Source organism: Oryctolagus cuniculus, chromosome 14 (assembly GCF_051225735.1).
Source record: "Oryctolagus cuniculus isolate XC-2025 breed Fujian yellow rabbit chromosome 14, ASM5122573v1, whole genome shotgun sequence".
Taxonomy (NCBI): Eukaryota; Metazoa; Chordata; class Mammalia; order Lagomorpha; family Leporidae; genus Oryctolagus; species Oryctolagus cuniculus.
Window position 1 is genome coordinate 68,677,946 of NC_142880.1, and position 21,010 is coordinate 68,698,955.

At 43.9% G+C, this 21,010-nt stretch overlaps 1 protein-coding gene and 1 long non-coding RNA gene across 3 annotated transcripts in view; one reads left to right on the top strand and one right to left on the bottom strand.

The window, feature by feature from the left end:
- Positions 1-21,010, bottom strand: part of LOC103349663 (C-C motif chemokine 28) — a 61,429-nt gene that overhangs the window by 33,171 nt on the left and 7,248 nt on the right. Inside the window, exons 2-3 of one of the 2 annotated variants that reach the window (XM_051853500.3) lie at positions 15,728-15,854; positions 14,407-14,728 (exon numbers count right to left, since the gene is read on the bottom strand). The exons of the other annotated variant lie outside the window; for it this stretch is intronic. Coding sequence (XP_051709460.1) covers positions 14,554-14,728; positions 15,728-15,854 — 302 coding nt within the window. The 3' untranslated portion in view covers positions 14,407-14,553. Of the gene's footprint in view, positions 1-14,406; positions 14,729-15,727; positions 15,855-21,010 lie in introns of those variants that run through there. 2 annotated transcript variants of the gene reach the window in all.
- Positions 1-21,010, top strand: part of LOC138845191 (uncharacterized) — a 68,199-nt gene that overhangs the window by 16,557 nt on the left and 30,632 nt on the right. Inside the window, exon 3 of the long non-coding RNA XR_011382029.2 lies at positions 14,407-14,530. This is a non-coding gene — a long non-coding RNA (uncharacterized LOC138845191). The remainder of the gene's footprint in view (positions 1-14,406; positions 14,531-21,010) is intronic.

The following is a 21,010-nucleotide window of genomic DNA, read 5'->3' on the forward strand; positions in this document are numbered from 1 at the left end:
GGAAATGCCACCATGGCCCTGCCAGGGAGAAGGCACAGGGACAGAAAGCAGAGGGACTGCTGGAAAGCAGAGGCACTGCTCCTTGAGTTCTTAGCACTTTCTGTCCCTCCACACTGCTTCCTTGGGGCACAGATGGAGCTGGTGGGTAGTGGTTAGTGGAAGACAGTTGGGATAACAGGTAGAATGAACAACATGACAGCACTTAGGAAGTTACACTGACTGGAATCAAGACCTTTGTGCAGATTTACCTCACCCTGGTGTTAAAAAAAACAAACAAACAAACAAACTGCCGCCTACCAGCAGGAACCTAAACCACCAAAACACCCTACATTACTTCAGTTTTTACCAAGACCAGAACAAGAGGAATAGTAGACAGATTAATTTTTATTGGGATAAGGGATAAGCTGACTTGTGGGATTTTTGCTTGACAAGAATATGGTGCAGGCTGCAACTGTGGGGTGTATGAGTGTGAGAGAGGGCTGTTCACTAGGGAGCCACAGACCAGCACTAAGTAGGAGGGAGCCCCGAAAGGGTGGATTCAGGAGAATGATTTTGGTTATTTAGAATATGTGTGTCTAGGCTTGGGCTTCTACAAAACCAAGTGAAGAGGAGGCTGAGAAATGTGTGCCTTAGGGCATGGGATAGTTTGAGGGTAGAGTCATAGAGTAAGAGAACTTGAGGACAGCCTGAAGGCTGCCTGGCTTTGTATTTTCCACTGTGAATTGTCCTAATGGCTAAGAACATCTAGAGGAATTTTAGGGATTTTTTTTCCTTTTATAGGGAAAAATAAGTAGTTTTCACTTTAAAGGTAAGTGAAGTGTGAACCTCAGGCTGTCATAAAAATACCTGCTTCCATCCATGTTCTGGGTACATGTTCTGGGTAAAGTGGCTGGTTTGTGTTGGGAGAATGAGATTTCTTTTTTAAAGATTTATTTGTTTATCTGAAAGGCAGAGTTACAGAGAGGCAGAGAGAGAGAAAGAGAGAGCGTGGTATTCCATTCACTGGTTCACTCTCAAAATGGCTGCAACTGCTGAAGCTGGGCAGGTCCAAAGCCAGGTGCTAGGAGCTTCTTCCAGGTCTCCCACATGGGTTCAGGGGCCCAAGGACTTGGGCCATCTTCTACAACTTTCCCAGGCCATAGCAGAGAGCTGGATCGGAACTGGAGCAGCAGGATTCGAACTGGCATCCACATGGGATGCCAGCACTGTAGGCGGAGGCTTTATCCGCTATGCCACAGCGCTGGCCTCATGTTTTTGACAGTTTTAAGAACATCCTTTTGGCTCAGACCATTTCTTGTTCTGTTTTCAATGAAATCAGTAAAAAAAAAAAATACTTAAAAAGACAATATGACAGAAGAATATAAAATATCTCAATAATTTTATATTGATCACATGTTAAAATGGTAATATATGGGACCAGTATTATGGCATGGTCTTAAGCTGCTGACTGCAATGCCAGCTTCTACTTCTGATCCAGCTTCCTATTAATGCATCTGGGAATGCAGAAGATGTCCCAAGTGCTTGGGCCCCTGTCACCAAGATAGGAGATCCAAGTGAAGCTCCTGGATCCTGGATTAGGTCAGGCCTAGCCACTGCCAAAATATCACACACACATAAACATTCCACAGCCTGCCAGGCACCTGAAATCACCACCCTAATTGTCCCTGCTGAATAGAAAAAAGCCTCTGTTCAGATGAAATGAAGGGTGACTGTTGAGTAACAGGAGTGATTTTTAATCCAACAGGAAAATATTTGCACAGAATTGTCAGGGTACTGGCAAGGATGGCGGGGCTTCATCTGATGAGCCTGGGATTGGATGCACCAGTGTACTCTTGCACCTCTCATTCGCTTCTCTTGCACGGTGACTTCTGTTGCACTGTGTGCTTCTTTCTTCTGCTGGGAAATGCCACCATGGCCCTGCCAGGGAGAAGGCACAGGGACAGAAAGCAGAGGGACTGCTGGAAAGCAGAGGGTCTGCTCCTTGAGTTCTTAGCACTTTCTGTCTCCTCCACACTGCTGCCTTGGGGCACGGATGGAGCTGGTGGGTAGTGGTTAGTGGAAGACAGTTGGGATAACAGGTAGCATGACAAATATGACAGCACTTAGGAAGTTACCGCCACTGACCTAAATCATGGTATTGTGGCAGAAATGTATTATCCTGATGTTAAAAAAATAAATTTGCCATCTACCAGCAGGAACCTAAAGACCGGCTCTTGAACAGGTATCCATATGGGATGCCAGCACTGCAAGATGGCAGCTTTACCTACTATGCCACAGCACTGGCCTCCAAAATAAAGATTTTTAAGCAGTAGCTTTCACAAAAATAAAATTAAGCCAATGATCTTCCTTGATAATTTGTCTTAAAAATCAATACATATGGGGCTGGCACTGTGGCATAGCTGGTAAAGCTGCGGCCTGCAGTGCCGGCATCCCATATGGGCTCCAGTTTGAGTCCTGGGCTGCTCCACTTCCGATCCAGCTCTCTGCTATGGCCTGGGGAAGCAGTAGAAGATGGCCCAAATGCTTGGACCCCTGCACCCGCATAGGAGACCCAGAAGAAGCTCCTGGCTCTTAGTTTCAGATCAGCGTAGCTCTGGCCGTTGCAGCTAGTTGGAGAGTGAGCCAGCGGATGGAGGACCTCTCTCTCTCTCTCTCTGCCTCTCCTTCTCTTTCTGTGCAACTCTGACTTTCAAATAAATAAATAAAATTTTTTAAGATAGTGTGTTGTCCTCCTTTGATTACAAAATTGGAGTTGGTCTGTTGTAGGTAACTGGAACACGTAAAAAAGTAAAAAGAAGTTAAATGTTTAAATACCCAGAAATAAGTGTTAATCTCTTCCTCCAGTCTGTCTGTCTGCCTGCCTTCCTTCCTTCCTTCTTTCCTTCCTTTCTCTCTCTCTCTCTCTCTTTCAGATTTATATATTTATTTGAAAGGCAGAGCTACAGAGTGAAAGAGAAGGAGAGACTTTCCATACTCAGGTTACTCCTCAATTGGCTGCAATGGCCATAGGTAGGCCCATCTGAAGCCAGCAGCCAGGAGCTTCTTCTGGGTCTCCCTTGTGGATGCAGAGGCCCAAGAAGGAACTAGAGGATATATGTTAAGTGAAATAAGTCAAGTGTAGAAAGATAAACGCTACATCCCATTTACATGTGAAAGGTAGAATGTTGATGTCATGTAAGCATGGTGTAAAGTAGTGGTTACCACTTGAGAAGGGGATGGGGAAAGGATGTTAATAGATGCAGGGGTGCAGCTGGATACGAAGAATAAACTTTGATGTCTATAGCACAGTTTCATTATGGTTAATAATAATTAATTACTTATTTCAAAAATACTTAATAAAGAGAATTTTGAATATTTCCAATCCAAAACAATGATAAATGTTTGAGATGATAAAGTGCTAATTTCCCTTACTTGATCATCACACATAGTATCCATGTATTGAAAGGTCGTATCAACCCCCAAAATATATCAATTGAAAAGAGAAATGGGGATGATATGGTACTTCATCCCTCTGGGAAGATGCACCTGGGACTTATGACTTGACAGACAAAGCCTGGTCTGCATTTCTTCCATGACTCCTTCATTAGGTAGCCTTATGGAGCACAACTGCACAACCTTCTACTCCAGTGGTGATTGCTGTTTCTTCTATGTTTCTGATCTTGATGCCCTGTTCCTGGCTTCTTCTATCCCTTCTCAAAAACTGCTCTTTGTTCTTTAAATAGCACAGCTCAGGACTCAAACCAGCATGCATATGGGAGGCTGGTGCTGCAGGCCGGGACTTTAACCTGCTGTGCCACAGCACCAGCCCCAGCAACCTTATATTTTTAGAAAGATTTATTCCGACTAAATAAAAACATGTTAATTGTAAAATATTTATATGAAAATATAATTAAATTTAAATAATGCATTATATATTATATGAAAATATAAATTCATTTAAACCAGCGATCTATATTATAAAGCATTATATAATCATTTATATACTATCATTTTAATCATTTATAACCAAAAACCAATCAAATGTTAATTCTCTGGGTTTGTATCCTTGCAAGTTTTTATTCATGTGCAAGTATATTTTATCTTTACAAAAATAGAAACCTATAAATACTTCCTGGTTTGTGTCTTTTTTTTTTCTGTTGTAGAACAGGATGAGTCTGCCAGAGCTATACCCATAAATCTGCATTGTTTTTTATTTTGTTTTGTTTTTTTTCTCAGTGGTTTTATAGTATTTAAGCACATGGTTTTGTCCTGGTTTATTTGCTTGATTGTTCTAAATGCTGGCTTTGGAGCAGTTGGGTTATGCTCCTTTTCTGGTATTTATTGGTATTATGGAAATTCTGTGATAATCATCCCATACCCATTGTTCATTCTTCTCAGTATCTGCCCCACCCCTGTTAAAAAAAATCTCTTATTTATTTATTTGAATGGCAGGGGGTGGGTGCAGAGAGAGAGAGTTCTTCTATCTGCTAGTTCACTTCCCAATGGCCTGTAACAGCTGGGGCTGGGCCGGGCTGACACCCAGAGCCAGAAGCTTTATCTGGATCTAACACTTGGATAGCACTTTGCAGTCATCTGCTTGCCTTGCAGGCACATTCGCAGGGAACTGGATCAGAAATAGAGATGGGACTTGATCCCAGGCCGTCTGATAAGGGGATGTGGACATCCCAAGCAGCAGCTTAACTTCCACTGTGCCACTTTCTTGAATAAATCCTTAGAAAATAGAATTTCTCAAAGGATATGTCCACTTAAATCACTCTTTAATATTTATTGCCAAATTTTCTAGCAGTGTTGTAAAACTTCAGTACATCTCTCTCTCCTGTAATACAGTAGGCTCAGAGAGGGCAGATGTGTATGTATCTCATTCATTGTTACATCCTAAGTCCCTAGCACAGTGTTCGGCTTAGTGTTTGTTGAGTGAACAATAAATTGGATATCTCAAATAAGCAGGATTTCATTACATGAACAAAATTTTGCCAATGTGGTCACAGAAGTCTGCAGTTGGTAACATTGACCTGTTCTGCATATCTATAACTTAATTGGTAATAATATTGAAATTTTTCATGTTGTAGAAGGGATAATTGTCTGTACCATACTAAAAATTAAAAATGATACATTACAGGGGCCTGGCACTGTGGTGCAGTAGTTTAGGCCTGCCTGTAATGCCGTCATCCTATATGGGTGCTGATTCAAGACCCAGCTGCTCCTCTTCCAATCTATATCCCAGCTGGTGGCCTGGGAAAGCAGCTGAGGATAGCCCAAGTGCTTGGGCCCCTGCATCCACATGGGAGACTCAGAAGAAGCTCCTGGCTCCTGGCTTCGGATTGGCCCAGCTGCAGCTGTTGTGCCATTTGGGGAATGAACCAGTGGATGGAGGACCTTTCTCTGTGGCTCTCCCTTTCTCTGTAACTCTGCCTCTCAAATAAATAAATAAATACATTTTAAAAAAATGATACATTACAGAATGATTAATTATAAAAATATGTATCACCAGGGGGATTGATAGATTTGAAACAAGGGATAACGACAGTGTGTGTCTGTGTATGTGTTTTGTGTGTGTGTGTGTAATATATTTCAGAAATCTGTGTTCTTTAGAAACAAGATAGAACATTGGCCAGAGATCCAGGTTAGGTCCCTTGCAGTGCTTTGTTTTCATGACCTATAGTCTGTAATAAAATGTGCAATGGGGTTGAGGATCAGGGATGCCAAAGTAAACGGAGAAGGAAGAATGTGGGACGAATCAGTCGGAACAGTTTAAACCTGGAGCCAAAGGAGGGACTTTCCCTCGAACAGGATTTCTGATTCCTGGTTAACACTGTAGTCTCCTTTCTTGATTTACATTTATAACTTTGCATTCCTGCTTCTAGATGTATGTATCCTCTGAATTCATTCCAATATCACCCTTATCAGTTTTATTATGATGCTGAGCATTGAAATTATGTGACTTGCCTAAGGTTAATCAATAACTTGGCTATTGTAGAGTAGAATGGTATCTCAAGCTAACAAAGGGGCCAGCCGAGGCACAGGTTAATCCTCCGCCTGCAGTGCTGGCATCTCATGTGGGGCTGGTTCTAGTTCCGGCTGCTCCTTTTCCAATCCAGCTCTCTGCTGTGGCCTGGGAAAGCAGCAGAAGATGGCCCACGTCCTTGGGCCCCTGCACCCACATGGGAGACCAGGAGGAAGCACCTGGCTTCTGGCTGCAGATTGGCACAGCTCCGACAGTTGCAGCCGTTAGGGGGGCCGTTAGGGGGCCGTTAGGAAGATTTTTCTCTCTGTCTCTCCCTCTCACGGTCTGTAAGTCTACTTCTCAAATAAATAAATAAAATCTTAAAAAAAAAGAATGTCTCTAGGAAAATCTGAAAAAACAGAGCAGTGAGGGGTGACTAGTTGTTGTTGTTGTTATTGTTGTTTTTACATGTAAAATATATTACAGAGAGCAGGTATTTAGCCTAGTAGTTAAGATGCTTGCATTCCATGTCAGATACCTGGGTTCAGTTCTCAGCTCTGGCTCTTAACTCCAGCTTCCTGCTCTAAGATTGCCAATTTATTGATTGACCTTAATCTGTGTTTCAGCATCATAATAAAACTGATAAGTATTGATGGCTCAACTGATTGGGTTCCACCTGGGAGATTGCATTCCCATTCCTGGTTTCAAGCCTGCCAAGACCTGACCATTGCGGGCATCAGAGGAGAGAACCAGTAGATGAGTGTGCACATGCACTTTCTCTCTCCCTCTCTCTCTCCCGCTGTTTCTTTGCCTCTCAAATGAATAAATCAATGAAATTCGATTGTTTAGGCCCAGAAAAGAATTCCCCAAGCTGAAGGCTCAGAAGCAGCCACAGAAGCAAAGTTTCTCTCTGACCTTCTGCCCTCCCATCTCTTACCTCTCACTCTTTCCGAAAGCAAGCAAATAAATGCTAGTGAGGATATGGGGGTAAAGGTGCCCTAATGCACTGTTGGCGGCAGTGTAAACTAGTACAACCATTATGGAAGACAGTATGAAGATTCCTCAGAAAACCGAAAATAGATCTACCATATGACCCGACCATCTCACTTCTGGGAATTTACTCAAATGAAATGAAATCAGCATATGAAATAGTTCTTCGTATCCCCATGTTTTTTCCAGCTCAATTTACAACAGCTAAGATGTGAAATCAACCCAGATGTGCATCAGCTAATGACTAGATAAAGCAAATGTGCTATATATGCACTGTGGGATACTACTCAGCCTTAAAAAAGAATGGAATCCTGTCTTGCAACAAAATGGATGCATTTTGTTGTGTTGGACACATTTGTTGGATGTGTCTTGCAACAAAACTGGAAGCCATTGTGCTTAGTGAAATAAGCCAGTCCCAAAAAGACAAACATTGTGTTTCTTGGATATGTGGTGTTAATACAAAGTAAAAAAAAAAAAATGTATAGGTATGAAATGGACATCTTGTGATTTGATTGTTGTTTTTAGCCCTTGTTTATACTATTGTGGAACTGTGATCTTCCTACTTTTTAGCTGTTGAATATTATGGTTAGTGGTAAATTAAATCTGTGATTATAGAGTGAATTGAAAGTATATTTTTGGAGCCAGCGCTGTGATGCGGTGGGTTAACACCCTGGCCTGAAGCACCTGCATCCCATGTGGGCGCCGGTTCGAGGCCCGGCTGCTCCACTTCCGATCCAGCTCTCTGCTATGGCCTGGGAAAGCAGTAGAAGATGGCCCAAGTCCTTGGACCCCTGCACCTACAGGGGAGACCTGGAAGAAGCTCCTGGCTCCTGACTTCGGATCGGCACAGCTCCGGCCATTGCGGCTAATTGGGGAGTGAACCAGTGGATGGAAGATCTGTCTCTCTCTCTCTTTGCCTCTCCTTCTCTCTCTGTGTAACTCTGACTTTCAAATAAATAAATAAATATTAAAAAAAAGAAAGTTTTTAGTTTTTTTGCAAAAACTAAAGAAGTCACTTATGTGATTGGAAATGATTAAAATGTTTCATGTTATATAGTATTAGCAACTATTTACTCATACATGGTTAGTAGTGTAAATTGGTGCCAATTCTTAAGCGTTTAATATGGCAATATCTATCCATTCAAAATGAGGATAGGAAGTGGGTGATGACCTGGTATAGCAAGTTAAGCCACCCTTGGGATGCCGCATGTTGGAGTGCCTGGTTCAAGTCCCAGCTACTCTGCTTCTGATCCAGTTTCCTATTAATGTGCATCCTGGGAGGTAGCAGATGATGGCTCAGGTGTTGGGTCCTTGTCAGCGATGTGGGACACCTGGTTTGGGTGCCAGGTTCCTGGCTTCAGCCTGGCCCTTCCCCAGCTACTTTGGGTATTTGGGGAGTGAACCTGCAAATGGAAGATCTCTCTTTCCTTCTGTCATTCTGCCTTTCCAATAAATAAATAAACTCTAAAGTATAAATAAATAGTTCATGAAAAATGCATATTAAAGAAAAATGCATATAAAATGAAGATAGACTTTGACCTGGGTCAAAATCATTACCTGATTTTATGCTGTAGTTGGAGATGTTTGTATGCAAATATGTTAAAATAAGAATCTAATTATAGTGTTATTTTAAATAAAATATTAAGAACCACTTTCATATCTATTTATATTATGCCAGGCCAAAAAAAAAAAAAAAAGCTGTAGCACACCACACAATAGGTTACAATGCAAAAATAAAAAATAATGTAAGGATCTTTAGACTTACATTAAAAAAAAAAAAAAACAAGGCATAAAACAGCGGAAAGGGGGCCAGCGTTGTGTGCATTGTGTTAAGCCACCGTGTGTGATGCCAGCATCTCATATGGCCGATGGTTTGGGTCCCAGATGCTATTGCACTTGAGAGAGCAGCAGAAAGTGTCTCAAATGCTTGGGTCCCTGCAACCCACATGGGCAAACTGGAAGAAGCTCCTGGCTCCTGGCTTCTGCCTGGCCCAGCCCTGGTTGTTGCAGCTATTTGGGGAGTAAACCAGGGGATGGACGATCAATCCTCTGTCACTCCTTGTCTCTCTCTAACTCTGCCTTTCAAATAAAATACATAAATAAATAATAAATAAATAAAACAGAAAAAATAAAATGGGCTGGTGTGAGACTGTAGGGAAAAAGTGACAATGGCATAAAACTTCTGAGGTCAAGAAAAGCTAAAAAACACAGGAGTGTTTTTTACACACAGTACTTGGGCTATCATCTGCTGCTTTCTCAGGAACACTAGTAGGGAACTGAATCAGAGGTGGAGCGGCTGGGACTCCCAACTAGCACATAAATGAGATGCCAGTATCCCAGGTGGCTGCTTAAACAGCTGTGCCACAATGCTGGCCCCTATGCTATCTTGTTTTTGTTGTAAATGGCTAGACCACAAATCACTTAGCAATATGTATTTGTGTCATCAGTGAACCCTGGGTGGAGGAAGGAGATTGTGATGTTTCAGTAGTTCATGTAGAGGTAGAATAGTGACAACACATAGAGGCTGCACTGTGCCAGTTAAGTTAGGTCTGTGAATTACCGGGGGAAGCATAATTGTAGTATTGGTGTGGGTGAAATGAGCTTGATGTTCTCACAAATTTACCAAGGAAAAATGATTTTATAATAAAAAAACTGCTAAACTTGCCACAAAACATCAGATTTGCTGAATGGATTGTGAAATACATGCTATCATTCAGTGATTGTCTAAAAGTTCAGATTCACAGGGAGGACTACTAATACCCTCTTAGGTAATCTTTGCCCACCTTCCTGTTTTCTAGGTAAGCTTGGCAGTATCAGGGAGCAGAAGCATCTTGGATCATCTGCTAGCCAACTCAATTAGGACTGGAATAGTTAGTAGATGTTTAACGGCACTGTCTGGAGAGTCTGTGTTTTTACCAGTGGAAAATCCTTTCCAACTCAGAATACATTGAAAGCTGAAGTCATCATCTCATGAAACAGGGTACATGTAAACCTCACCCACCACCCGAGAGTGGCCAGAATACAAACATCCATCAGAAAGAGACAGATGGCTGAGGGCTTTGCTGATAAAAGGCCATTGCCAAATTGAGGGACAAAACCCTCACATCTGTAGAATGAATAGGAACTCTATTTCTTTTTTTAAACTTTTATTTAATAAATATAAATTTCCAAAGTACAACTTTTGGATTATAGCGGCTTCCCCCCCCCATAACCTCCCTCCCACCCGAAACCCTCCCATCTCCCACTCCCTCTCCCATCCCATTCACATCAAGATTCATTTTCAGTTATCTTTAATGAACTCTATTTCTTCAGGACCTTAGAATTATGAACAACTACAAATGCACAAATGGAGAATTCTCTGCAATTTTTAGGAGGAGCCCTGAGACTTCAAGTGAGTGAGCAGTAAAGAAAATCAGGGTATGTAAAGACCTTGTTTACTGGACCATACCTGGGAAGGCTTACATTGCCTGAACAGTGAGTGAATTATACAGCTCTTGTTTCTCCTCCTCCTCTCCTTCCTCCTCCTCCTCCACCACCTCCTCCTCCTCTTCTTCTTCTATTTATTTATTTATTTATTTGAAATAGTTGCAGAGAGAGAGAGAGAGAAATTCCATTGCTAGTTCACTCCCTAGATAGCCTCAAAAGCTGAGGCTGAAGCCCCGAGCCAAGAGCTTCTTCCAGGTCTCTCACATGGCAAGGCCCAAAACACTTGGCCCATCTTCTGCTGCTTTTTCCAGGCCATTAGCAGGGAGCTGGATCAGAAGTAGAGCAGCAGGAAAAGGAACCAGTGCCCATATTGAAGGCTGGACTCACTGGTGGTGGCTTTACACACTACACCACAACACTGGACTCCTACAGTTTATTCTTAAAGAGATATATTATTTTTTTTTTTTTTTTGACAGGCAGAGTGGACAGTGAGAGAGAGAGACAGAGAGAAAGGTCTTCCTTTGCCGTTGGTTCACCCTCCAATGGCCGCCGCGGCCTGCGCGCTGCGGCCGGCGCACCGCGCTGATCCGATGGCAGGAGCCAGGAGCCAGGTGCTTTTCCTGGTCTCCCATGGGGTGCAGGGCCCAAGCACCTGGGCCATCCTCCACTGCACTCCCTGGCCACAGCAGAGGGCTGGCCTGGAAGAGGGGCAACCGGGACAGAATCCGGCGCCCCGACCGGGACTAGAACCCGGTGTGCCGGCGCCGCAAGGCGGAGGATTAGCCTAGTGAGCCGCGGCGCCGGCCATTAAAGAGATATATTAAATTCTAACATACTACTTGCCCTGCAGACAACAAACTTACACAGTCAGGATGGTAAAATTCTTGTTTATTGATTGTATTGATTTTCTTTCTTTTTCAATATTTATTTATTTATTTATTTGAAAGGCAGAGTTAAAGAGAGGCAAAGGCAGAGAGAGAGAGGTCTTCCATCCACTGGTTCATTCCCCAATGGCCGCAATGACCAAAGCTGCGCCGATCTGAAGCCAGGAGCTTCTTCTGGGTCTCCCATGTAGGTGCAGGGGCCCAAGGACTTGGGCCATCTTCTACCGCTTTTCCAGGTCATAGCAGAGAGCTGGATCAGAAGTGGAGCAACTGGGACTTGAACTGGCACATATGTGGGATGCTGGCACTGCAGGTGGTGGCTTTACCCCCATGCCACAGCACCAGGCCCCTGTATTGATTTTCTGTTGCTGCATAACAAATTTCCATAAACTTCATCATTAAAACAACATCATTTTATCTGTTCACACTTTCTAAGTCAGAAGTGCAGACATGAAGCAGGCTTTGTGGCATACCGGGTAAAGCTGCTTCCTGTGAAGCTAGCATCCTATATGGGCACCGGTTTGTGTCTTGACTGCCACTTCTAATCCAGCTCCTGGCTCCTGGCCTGTGGAAAAGCAGTGTAAGATGGTCCAAGTGCTTGGATCTGTGCCTCCACTTGGGAGACCCAGAGGAGGCTCTGGCTCTTGGCTTCTGCCTGGCCCAGAACTGGCCTTCTGGGGGAGTGAACCAGAAGATGGGAGAACTCTCTGTCTCTCCTGTCTCTCTGTAACTATGACTTTCAAATAAACAAATAAATTTTTTTTTAAAAAGTGCGGGCACAGTGTGATTGACTTCTCTGCTTACGTCTTCAAGGCTGAATTCAAACGTAGGCTGTGCTGCTTTCCCTCCCGGGGGCTCCTGAGAAGAATCTGCTCCAATCGCATTCTTACTGTGTTGAATTCACATCCTTGTGGTTGTAGGACTGAGGTTTCAGCTTCCTTTTTGTCCATCAGGCAAGGGCCACCTCGAGCTGCCTGCATTCCTTACAATGTAGCCCCCTCCATCTACAAAGCCAGCCACGGGCACAGTGAGGCCTCTGCTTTAAACCCCTCCTAACTGCCCTGTCTCCGACCTTGGGACTCAGATTTAAAGAGCTTCTGTGATTAAGTCACTCACAGACTTAAGATAATCTCCTTACCTAAGGTCAAGTGATTTGTGACCTTAACTACAGCTGCAAAATACCTTCACTGCAGCATCTAGATTAACATTTTGGAGGTGTTTGTATACCCACACAGTGAATTTGAGGGGATCATCTTAGAATTCCCCCATTACATTGACTTTCTTATTTTTTTTAAAAAAGATTTATTTATTTATTTGAGAATCAGAGTTAGACAGAAGGAGAGACAGAGAAAAAGGTCTTCCATCTGTGGGTTCACTCCTGAAATGGTCGCAACAACCGGAGCTGGGCTGATCCAAAGCCAGGAGCCAAGAGCCAGGAGCCTCTTCTGGGTCTCCTATGTGGTTGCAGGGGCCCAGGCATTTGGGTCATCTTCCACTGCTTTCCCAGACCATAGCAGAGAGCTGGATCAGAAGAGGAGCTTCTGGGACATGAACAGGCGCCCATGTGGGAAGATGGTGCCACAGGCTGAGGCTTAGCCTGCTACTCAACAGCACTAGCCCCTGATTTTCAATTTTAGAATCTACTTTAGGGGTTGTAGTTGTGGCTCAGTCTGTTAAGCTGCTACCTGCAATGCCAGGATCCCACTTTAGAGCTCCAGTTAAAGTGCTAGCTGCTTCATTTCTGATCCAGCTTCCTGCTGATGCACCTGGGAAAGCAGTGGAAGTTGGCCCAGGTACTTGGGGTCCCTGACACCCACATGGAGACAGTTTAAAATTTTTTATTTAGAAAATAAACTCTAATGTTCATGAACCCTAAATGATACAATAAGAAGTATACAAATTTACATAGGAAATTCTTACCAAAATGTTAAACCTGAACCTGATCATGAGGAAACAATCAAGCAAACCCAGATGTGGAACAGATGCTACCTTAGACTCTTTTTTTTTTTTTTAAGATTTATTTTATTTATTTAAAAGAGTTACAGAGAGAGGTAGAGACAGAGAAAGAGGTCTTCCTTCTGCTGGTTCACTCCCCAGATGCTCACAATGGCTGGAGCTGAGCCGATCCGAAGTCAGGAGCCAGGAGCTTCCTCCTGGCCTCCCACGTGGGCCCAGGGGCTCAAGGACTTTGGCAACCTCCACCACCCTCCCAGGCCATAGCAGAGAGCTGGACTGGAAGAGCAGCAGCTGGGACTAGAACCAGCACCCATATGGGATGCCGGCGCTTCAGGCCAGGGCTTTAACCCACTACGCCACAGCACCAGCCCCTTGCCTTAGATTCTTATAAGAGAATCCATCTGTGGGAGAAAACAACAATAACAACAAGAAGAGGCAGAGGACTTTTCTTAGATTGAGGAGCAGGCATTTGGTCAATGGTTAAGCTACCAGTTAGGACGCTCATACCCCAAATGAGTTCAGTGCCTGACTCTAGCTCCTAATTTCTGCTTCCTGCTAATGTGGAACCTGGAAGGTAGCAGATGAGGGCTCAAATATCTGTGTTGTTGCCACCCACTAAGGAGACCTGAACTGAGCTCCTGGTTCCTGCCTTCAGCCTCAGGTGTCTCAGCTGTTGTAGGCATTTGGAGAATGAGACCGACGATGGGAGCTCCATGCCTCTCTCACTCTTTTTGTCTATCACATGAATATTTTTTAAAAGATATTAAAGAATTATACTTCAATTTAATTATACAATTAGGTGCAATGTGTAAACCTTGATTGATCCCCAGCTGAAAAAATAACTAAATGAAGTACTCTGGAAAAAGGAAAATTTGAATATGGCTCATATGTATTATGTATACACTAATGACATAGGTAGTTTTTAGGTACAAAAGTGATAATGTTATAAAAGAAAATGTCTTTTTTCTTAAAGGATGTTAAATCATAATGCTTAAGAATTAGGGTGAAATGTCATAATGCTTGCAACTTCTTTTCAAATGCTTAGCAAAAAAGTTCTATGTATGTATGTGTTGTAAAATTTTCTGTATACACACATAGAAACAAAGAAGAGAGAAAGTAAGTGTGGCATAATATTTGCAATGATGACTCTAGGTGAATGGAACACAGAAAACTGTTCATGGTACCTTTTTTTCAACTTCTCTGTAGGTTTGGAAAATCTGATAATAAAAAAATGGGAGCAATTATGGCTCCTCTTAAAAGATCATCTGAAGATAAGATTCCCCCTTTCACCAGAGGAATCATCTTTGTGGTCTCCGGTGTCAGCTATCTGGTAAGAAGTTTTATGGCCAACTTTTATGGCCAAGTGTAATAGAATCCTCCACTGAAGTGCCCCTTGAGGCTCTCCTTACTGTTCTTTTCATGACAAATTATGCGTTGACCAAATTTGTTGGCTGCTTGCTCTTTCATCCACCTATTAAGGGTACGATTCTTTGGATTGACACAGAATCTTATGCCACCTGAATAAAGGCTGTTAAGAAGGAAAGAAAAAAATGTCACCATTAGAAAATAGAAAAAATAAAATCTTAATGACTTACGTGCAGCTCCTCACTTTTGGATACTGTATTCTTAGGGGCTGATTTTTTTTTTTAAGGCAGAGAAACAGAGAGAGAGAGAGAGAGTATCTCCCACTGCTGATTCACTCCCCAAATGCCCACAACCACTAGTTGCCCTAAGTGGTGTTCAATCCTGTGGGACAGGGAGTTAACTAAACACAGTGGATTTTCAGAAGAGCATCTGGTGGTTAGTCCCACCACTGCTTTCAACTGAATGACCTTGGAGTAGGTTCAGAACCAAGAGATTGGGTTCACATCCCTTTTCTGCTAGTCTCTAGTTATGTGGCACCAGTGACCTAGGACTCGGGCACAACTCTCTTCCATATGTGATGCCTTCCTCCCAGCATTGCTGTCAGAATCCAGGTTTGATAAATACCCGTGCAGTTCAGGTTTTAGAGCACCTATAGAACTGTTTCCATAACTCATTAGGGATGGGGTGGGAGGTGGAGGGAGTTCACCGCAAACCAACCCCCAGAATCAAATCAGAGCAGGGCATTTGTGATTGGATTGCATGTGACCTTTGTGACAAGTGCAGATGTCACCACACTCCAGAGAGTAAGAATGACAGCAACCCATATACTTGTCTGGAAAGAGTTACAGTGAACACCATGAACAGAGTCACCTTCTGCTTGGAGTTTGCTTTTCCACTCAGACTCTCCCTTGTTTTGTTTAGGAAGGTTGTGAGCATTTGCTGGTGACTGAGGGCATTAGTCCAGTCACAGCACTGTGGGGAAGGTGCTGGTTGAAGGGGCTGGAGGGCTACTGTGGGGGTCAGGACATCCCTGAACAGAGATTGTGCATTTACTCCAGGGAGCCAGGGGCCCAACGAACAGACTCTTCCCTCTCTTGTTTGGAAAATTATCTGCGTGTTGTTCACTGTGTGGAATCAGATATTCCTGCCAAAAAGCACTCACATGACAGCATCCAAGTCACAGTTCCCATCAGCTCTCTGCAGGTGACATGTATGAACCATCTTCAGAAACCTTTTGGCCAGGTGTGGTAAAACCTGAGTGCAGCAGCTGAAATCAGGAGACAGTATGGCTAAAAGAAGAAAAGAAAGGAAATGTCAAATCTTACAGTTTGTTGAAAACTGTCATGGCCTTCATCTTTAGTGTTTCAGAGAAATGGAATTTAATTCACTTTAGCAAGAAGCCCTTACTGAGGGCTTTGTGAAACAGACCTGGGGCAAAACACACTTCTGCTTACTGGAACTCAAACTGCACTTGTGGGAGATGAAATGAATGTGGGCAAAGTCACAGAACCAGAGAAAAGAGATGGAAAAGCTGTGCACAGTGCTGCTCGAGGGGTTTCAGGCTGACTTGGTCAAAGATGAAAGCGGTGACTCCAGGGGTCCTGGGAGCCCACTTCAGAGTTTCCCAGCAGGGAAGGACTTGGCTGAGCCTGGCAGGATGTGTAGGGTGGAGGGAAGTGAAGAAAGACTTGTCCAGACTAAGGGAAGTGCATGGTGCAGAGAGGGTTCAGAGACAGGAAAGCCTGAGGCGCATTTAGAATCTGAAGAAAGATGGAACACGTTGTCTAAAGTGAGCAACGAGGAAGGGGAGTGATAGGAGACACAGTTTTACAAATCCTGAGGTCAGACCACCGAGGCCTTGAATGTCAGCTTTCCACTTCACGGTGATAAGCAAGATGGATTAAAGGGGCGACAACCAGGATAGGAGGTCGGGGTGGGGGGCTCTTGTTACCCAGAAGCAAGGAGAGAGAGCAGCACACAGTGGAAGGAAACACAGCGCCCACATTAAAATGCGGGTCTGCGAATCCCTGCAGGCCCTGTGCAGGACATTCTCCTGTGCTGCTTATTTCACCAGAGGAATAGTGAGTAGAAAGAGTTCAGAAGAACACCAGCCGTGGGTTCAGGGGGCAGCCTCCCAATAACAGAGGGCAGTCCCTGAATTAGGGGCTAACAGAAACAGAGCCCCCCATAGCAGCTGCTGTAAGCAATAGAGGTTCCTGTCCTGTGTGTGGGGAGGGAGAGATCCCTGTATCCACACCTGGCCCACAAAGAAAGACCAGGCCTACTCACAGCCTCATCACCTTGAAGAAAAGGAGCTTTCTATGAAATTTAAAATGACTATGCGACTCATTCTCTAGGAACCCAAACTTTCTGTTAACATTCCTTAATTCAGTTACTTGAAAACCATTTACTGAGCAATTAAAATATTTTGGACACAGTGTTCATCGCTGGGGAAATAAAAAAAAAAAAAAACAAGTAAAGCAAGAGGCCTCTATCCTCAAGGGCTACAATAGAGGAGACACATCTGGAGCCACATGTTTAGGCCCAGTATAATTGTCTTCTGGAGTTCTGTCCTTCTAGCACACTCACACAGCCGTAAGGACAGGTGCACGACCATTCCCTTAGCAAACCTTAGAGACTAAATGTCTACAAAACTAAGACCCAGCCACCACAGACAGAAAAGGTCATCACATACTGATAAAAGGGCCAATTCAGCAGGAAGATGTAACAACTGTAATCATACATGCAGCCAACACAGAGTAGCTATATAAAGATCCAATACCAACAGATCTGCAGGGAGAAGCAGGCAGCAGTACAATTGCTATGGTCCCAGTATGGTTTGAGCGGGTGCCCCAAGGGCTCAGGTGTTAGGGACTTAGTGCTTAGTGTGGTGATGTTGGGTGTGGTGCCTTGGGGCAGTCTTGTGTTACAGCAGGTTAAGCTGCTGCTTGAGATGCCCACACCCCCTATCATAGTGCCTGGTGTGAGCCCTGGCTCCTCTGTGCTTCCAATTCAGCTTCCTGCTAGTGCACCTGGGAGGCAGATGATTATGGCCCAAGGTCTTGGTTTCCTGCCACCCACATGGGACACACTGATGGAGTTCCTGCCTCATGGCTTTGGAATGGCCTAACCCTGGCCTTTGTGGGCATTTGAGGAGTGTACCAGTGGGTGGAATGGAGGGCTCTCTCTCTTCTTACTTTGCCTTTCATATAAACTAATATGTAAACAAATCTTTTTAAAAAACGGAGAGAGAATATTGCAAAATAATTGTGTCATAGGACTCTGGTAGAACCAGAGGTAGTTCTGATAAGAGGGTTCTTATAAAAGAGCAAGCCTGAACCCTGACTGACCTCTGGCTTCCTGTCTCACCATGTGATTTCTGCTCTGCGTCTTGTTCTGCTCCTGCTTCCACGATGGCTTCTCCCATGAAGCCCTCACCAGAGTGAGCAAAGCTAGCACCATGCCTTTGAACCTCTAGAATGGTGAGCTTTACAAATAAACCTTTTTTCTTTATAAAGTACCTACCCTCAGTTATATTCTTATAGTAACAGAAAATGGATACAACAATATTAGTAGGTGAAGTCAGCACTCTACTTCGTATAATGGATGGAGATCACTGAGACATAAGATCACTGAGACATAAGGAAGCAGCATACTTGAACTAGACTATGAGCCAGCCAAGTAACTGATCTGTACAGACCATTCAACCAAGGGTAGCAGAATATACATTCTTTTTGGTATACCCAGAGCTTTGTCCAGGACAGATCACATTCTGTGTCACACAAAGTCTTTAGAAAATGGGAAGATTAAGACAATTCCAAGTATATTTTATGATCACAATGGAATGAAACTATAAATCCATAACAAAAGCAAAATGTGAACACTCACAAATACATGGGAGTTAAAAAAAATACACTCTTGAACTACCACTGGGTCAAAGAAGAAATCAAAAAGAGAAATTAAAAAATATCCAAAGAGGTTCTGGCATTCTGGTGTAGCCAGGGAACTGCGGATTATAATGTTAGCATCCCATTTCACTGTGCCAGTTCAAGTCCTGGCTGCTCTGCTTCTGGTCCATATTACTGCTAATTTGACTGGGAAAGCAACAGAGGATGGCCCAAGTACTTGGGCCCCTGCCACCCACGTAGGAAGCCAGGATGGAGTTACAGGCTCTTGGATTAGGCATGGCCCAGTCCTGGCCATTGTAGCCCTTTGGGTAGTGAACCATGGGAGGGAAGATATCTCTCTCTCTTTCTTTTTTTAAAAGATTTATTTATTTATTTGAAAGTCAGAGTTACACAGAGAGGAGAGGTAGAGAGAGAAAAAGAGGTCTTTCATCCGATGGTTCACTTCCCAGGTGACCGCAACGGCTGGAGCTGTACCAATCTGAAGCCAGGAACCAGGAGCTTCTTCCAGATCTCCCACGTGGGTGCAGGGGCCCAAGGACTTGGGCCATGTTCTACTGCTTTCCCAGGCCATAGCAGAGAGCTGGATCAGAAGAGGAGCAGCTCGGTCTCAAACCAGCGCCCATATGGGTTGCTGGCGCTTCAGGCCAGGGCATTAACCCGCTGCACAACAGTGCCGGCTCTCGCTCTCTTTTTCTTTTTTTCTCTATCTCTCTCTTTCCCTCTCTTTTGTAACTCTGACTTTCAAATAAGTAAAATAAATCACAAAAGATATGGGATGACTTTTGGTGTGATTAAAATATGTTGCAGTTAAATAGTTGTGAATATTGTACAATTCTGTGAATATATTGAACATCTGAATTTTCTTCTTTTAAGTGGTGAATTTAGGGGCAGGTGTTTGGCCTAGCAGTTAAGATGCCAGTTGGGACTCCTACATCCCATATATGAGCACCTAGGTTCAAGTCCAATCTCTATTGCTAGTTCCAGTTTCCTGCTAATACACATTCTGGGAGGCAGCAGGTATGGCTCAAGTATTTAGGTCCCTGTCACCCATTGGGGAGACCTACACTGACTACACTTCCAGTCAGCTCACTGCTAATGTGCCAGGGGAAAGCAGTGGAGGATGGCCCAAATGCTAGAGCCCCTGCACGAGAGACCCCTGCACGTGAGAGACTCTGATGAAACACCTGGCTCCTGGCTTTGACCTGGCCCAGCCCTTGTTGTTTTGGCCATCTGGGTTGTGAACCAGTGGATGGAAGATCTCTCTCTGTCTCTCCCTTTCATGCTGTAATTCTGATTTTCAAATAAATAAGTAAATCTTTTCAAAAATTATTCTTTGAATTGCCAAATTCTATTTTTGTTAGTTTTTTCTTATTTATTTATTGGAACTCAGGGTATTTTGTTTTTAAATCTTTTGTCAGCAATCAGAAAACATTTTTTGTCCACTTCAAAGATTTTGTTTTTAAAGTTTTAGTTACTGGGGGCCGGTACTGTGGCAAAGCAGGTAAAGCCAGCGCCTGCAGTGCCGGCATCCCGTATGGGCGCTGGTTCGAGTCCCGGCTGCTCCACTTCTGATCCCACTCTCTGGTATGGCCTGAGAAAGCAGTAGAAGATGGCTCATTGGGCCCCTGCACCTGCATGGGAAATCTGGAAGAAGCTCTTGGCTTCTGACTTTGGGTCGACACAGCTCCGGCCATTGCAGCCATCTGGGGAGTGAACAAGCGGATGAAAGATCTCTCTCTCTTTCTCTCTCTGCCTCTGCCTCTACTTTAACTCTGCCTTTCAAATAAATTTTTTTAAAAAAAGATTGAAATCAGGTCTTTAAAATAAATACATAAATAAATAAAGTTTTACTTATTTATTTGGAGAGGAGGCAGAGAAACAGTGCTCCTATCCACTTGTTCACTCCCTACATGCTCACAACACCTAGGGCTGGGCTAGGATCACAACTGGGAACCAGGAACACTATTCAGGTCTCCCATGTGGGTGGCAGGAACCCACAAGGTTCACAGTTGCCTGGCAAGATCTGCGTTTGAAGGAAACTAGAATCAGGATCCAAAAGCTTGGAATCAAATCCAGGTGCTCCAATGTGGAACATAGGTGTCTTGACTGCTAGGCTAAATGCTTGCTCCTCAGTAGCTTAACTTTAAGTTTTTTCTCATGGTTTGCTACTTATCTCTATGTTTGCAAATCCTTCCATAGCCAGAAGTTATAAAGATAACATTTTGATTTTTAAAGCTTTGCTTTTGACATTTGGATTTCACTTTATGCATATTGTGAGTCAGAAAAAAATTTTTGTTAGGATATTTACTGTCTCAAAACTATAAGGGTATGGCCAGCACCGTGGCTCAATAGGCTAATCCTCCGCCTTGCAGCGCCAGCACATCGGGTTCTAGTCCCGGTCGGGGCACCAGATTCTGTCCCGGTTGCCCCTCTTCCAGGCCAGCTCTCTGCTGTGGCCAGGGAGTGCAGTGGAGGTTGGCCCAAGTGCTTGGGCCCTGCACCCCATGGGAGACCAGGAGAGGCACCTGGCTCCTGCC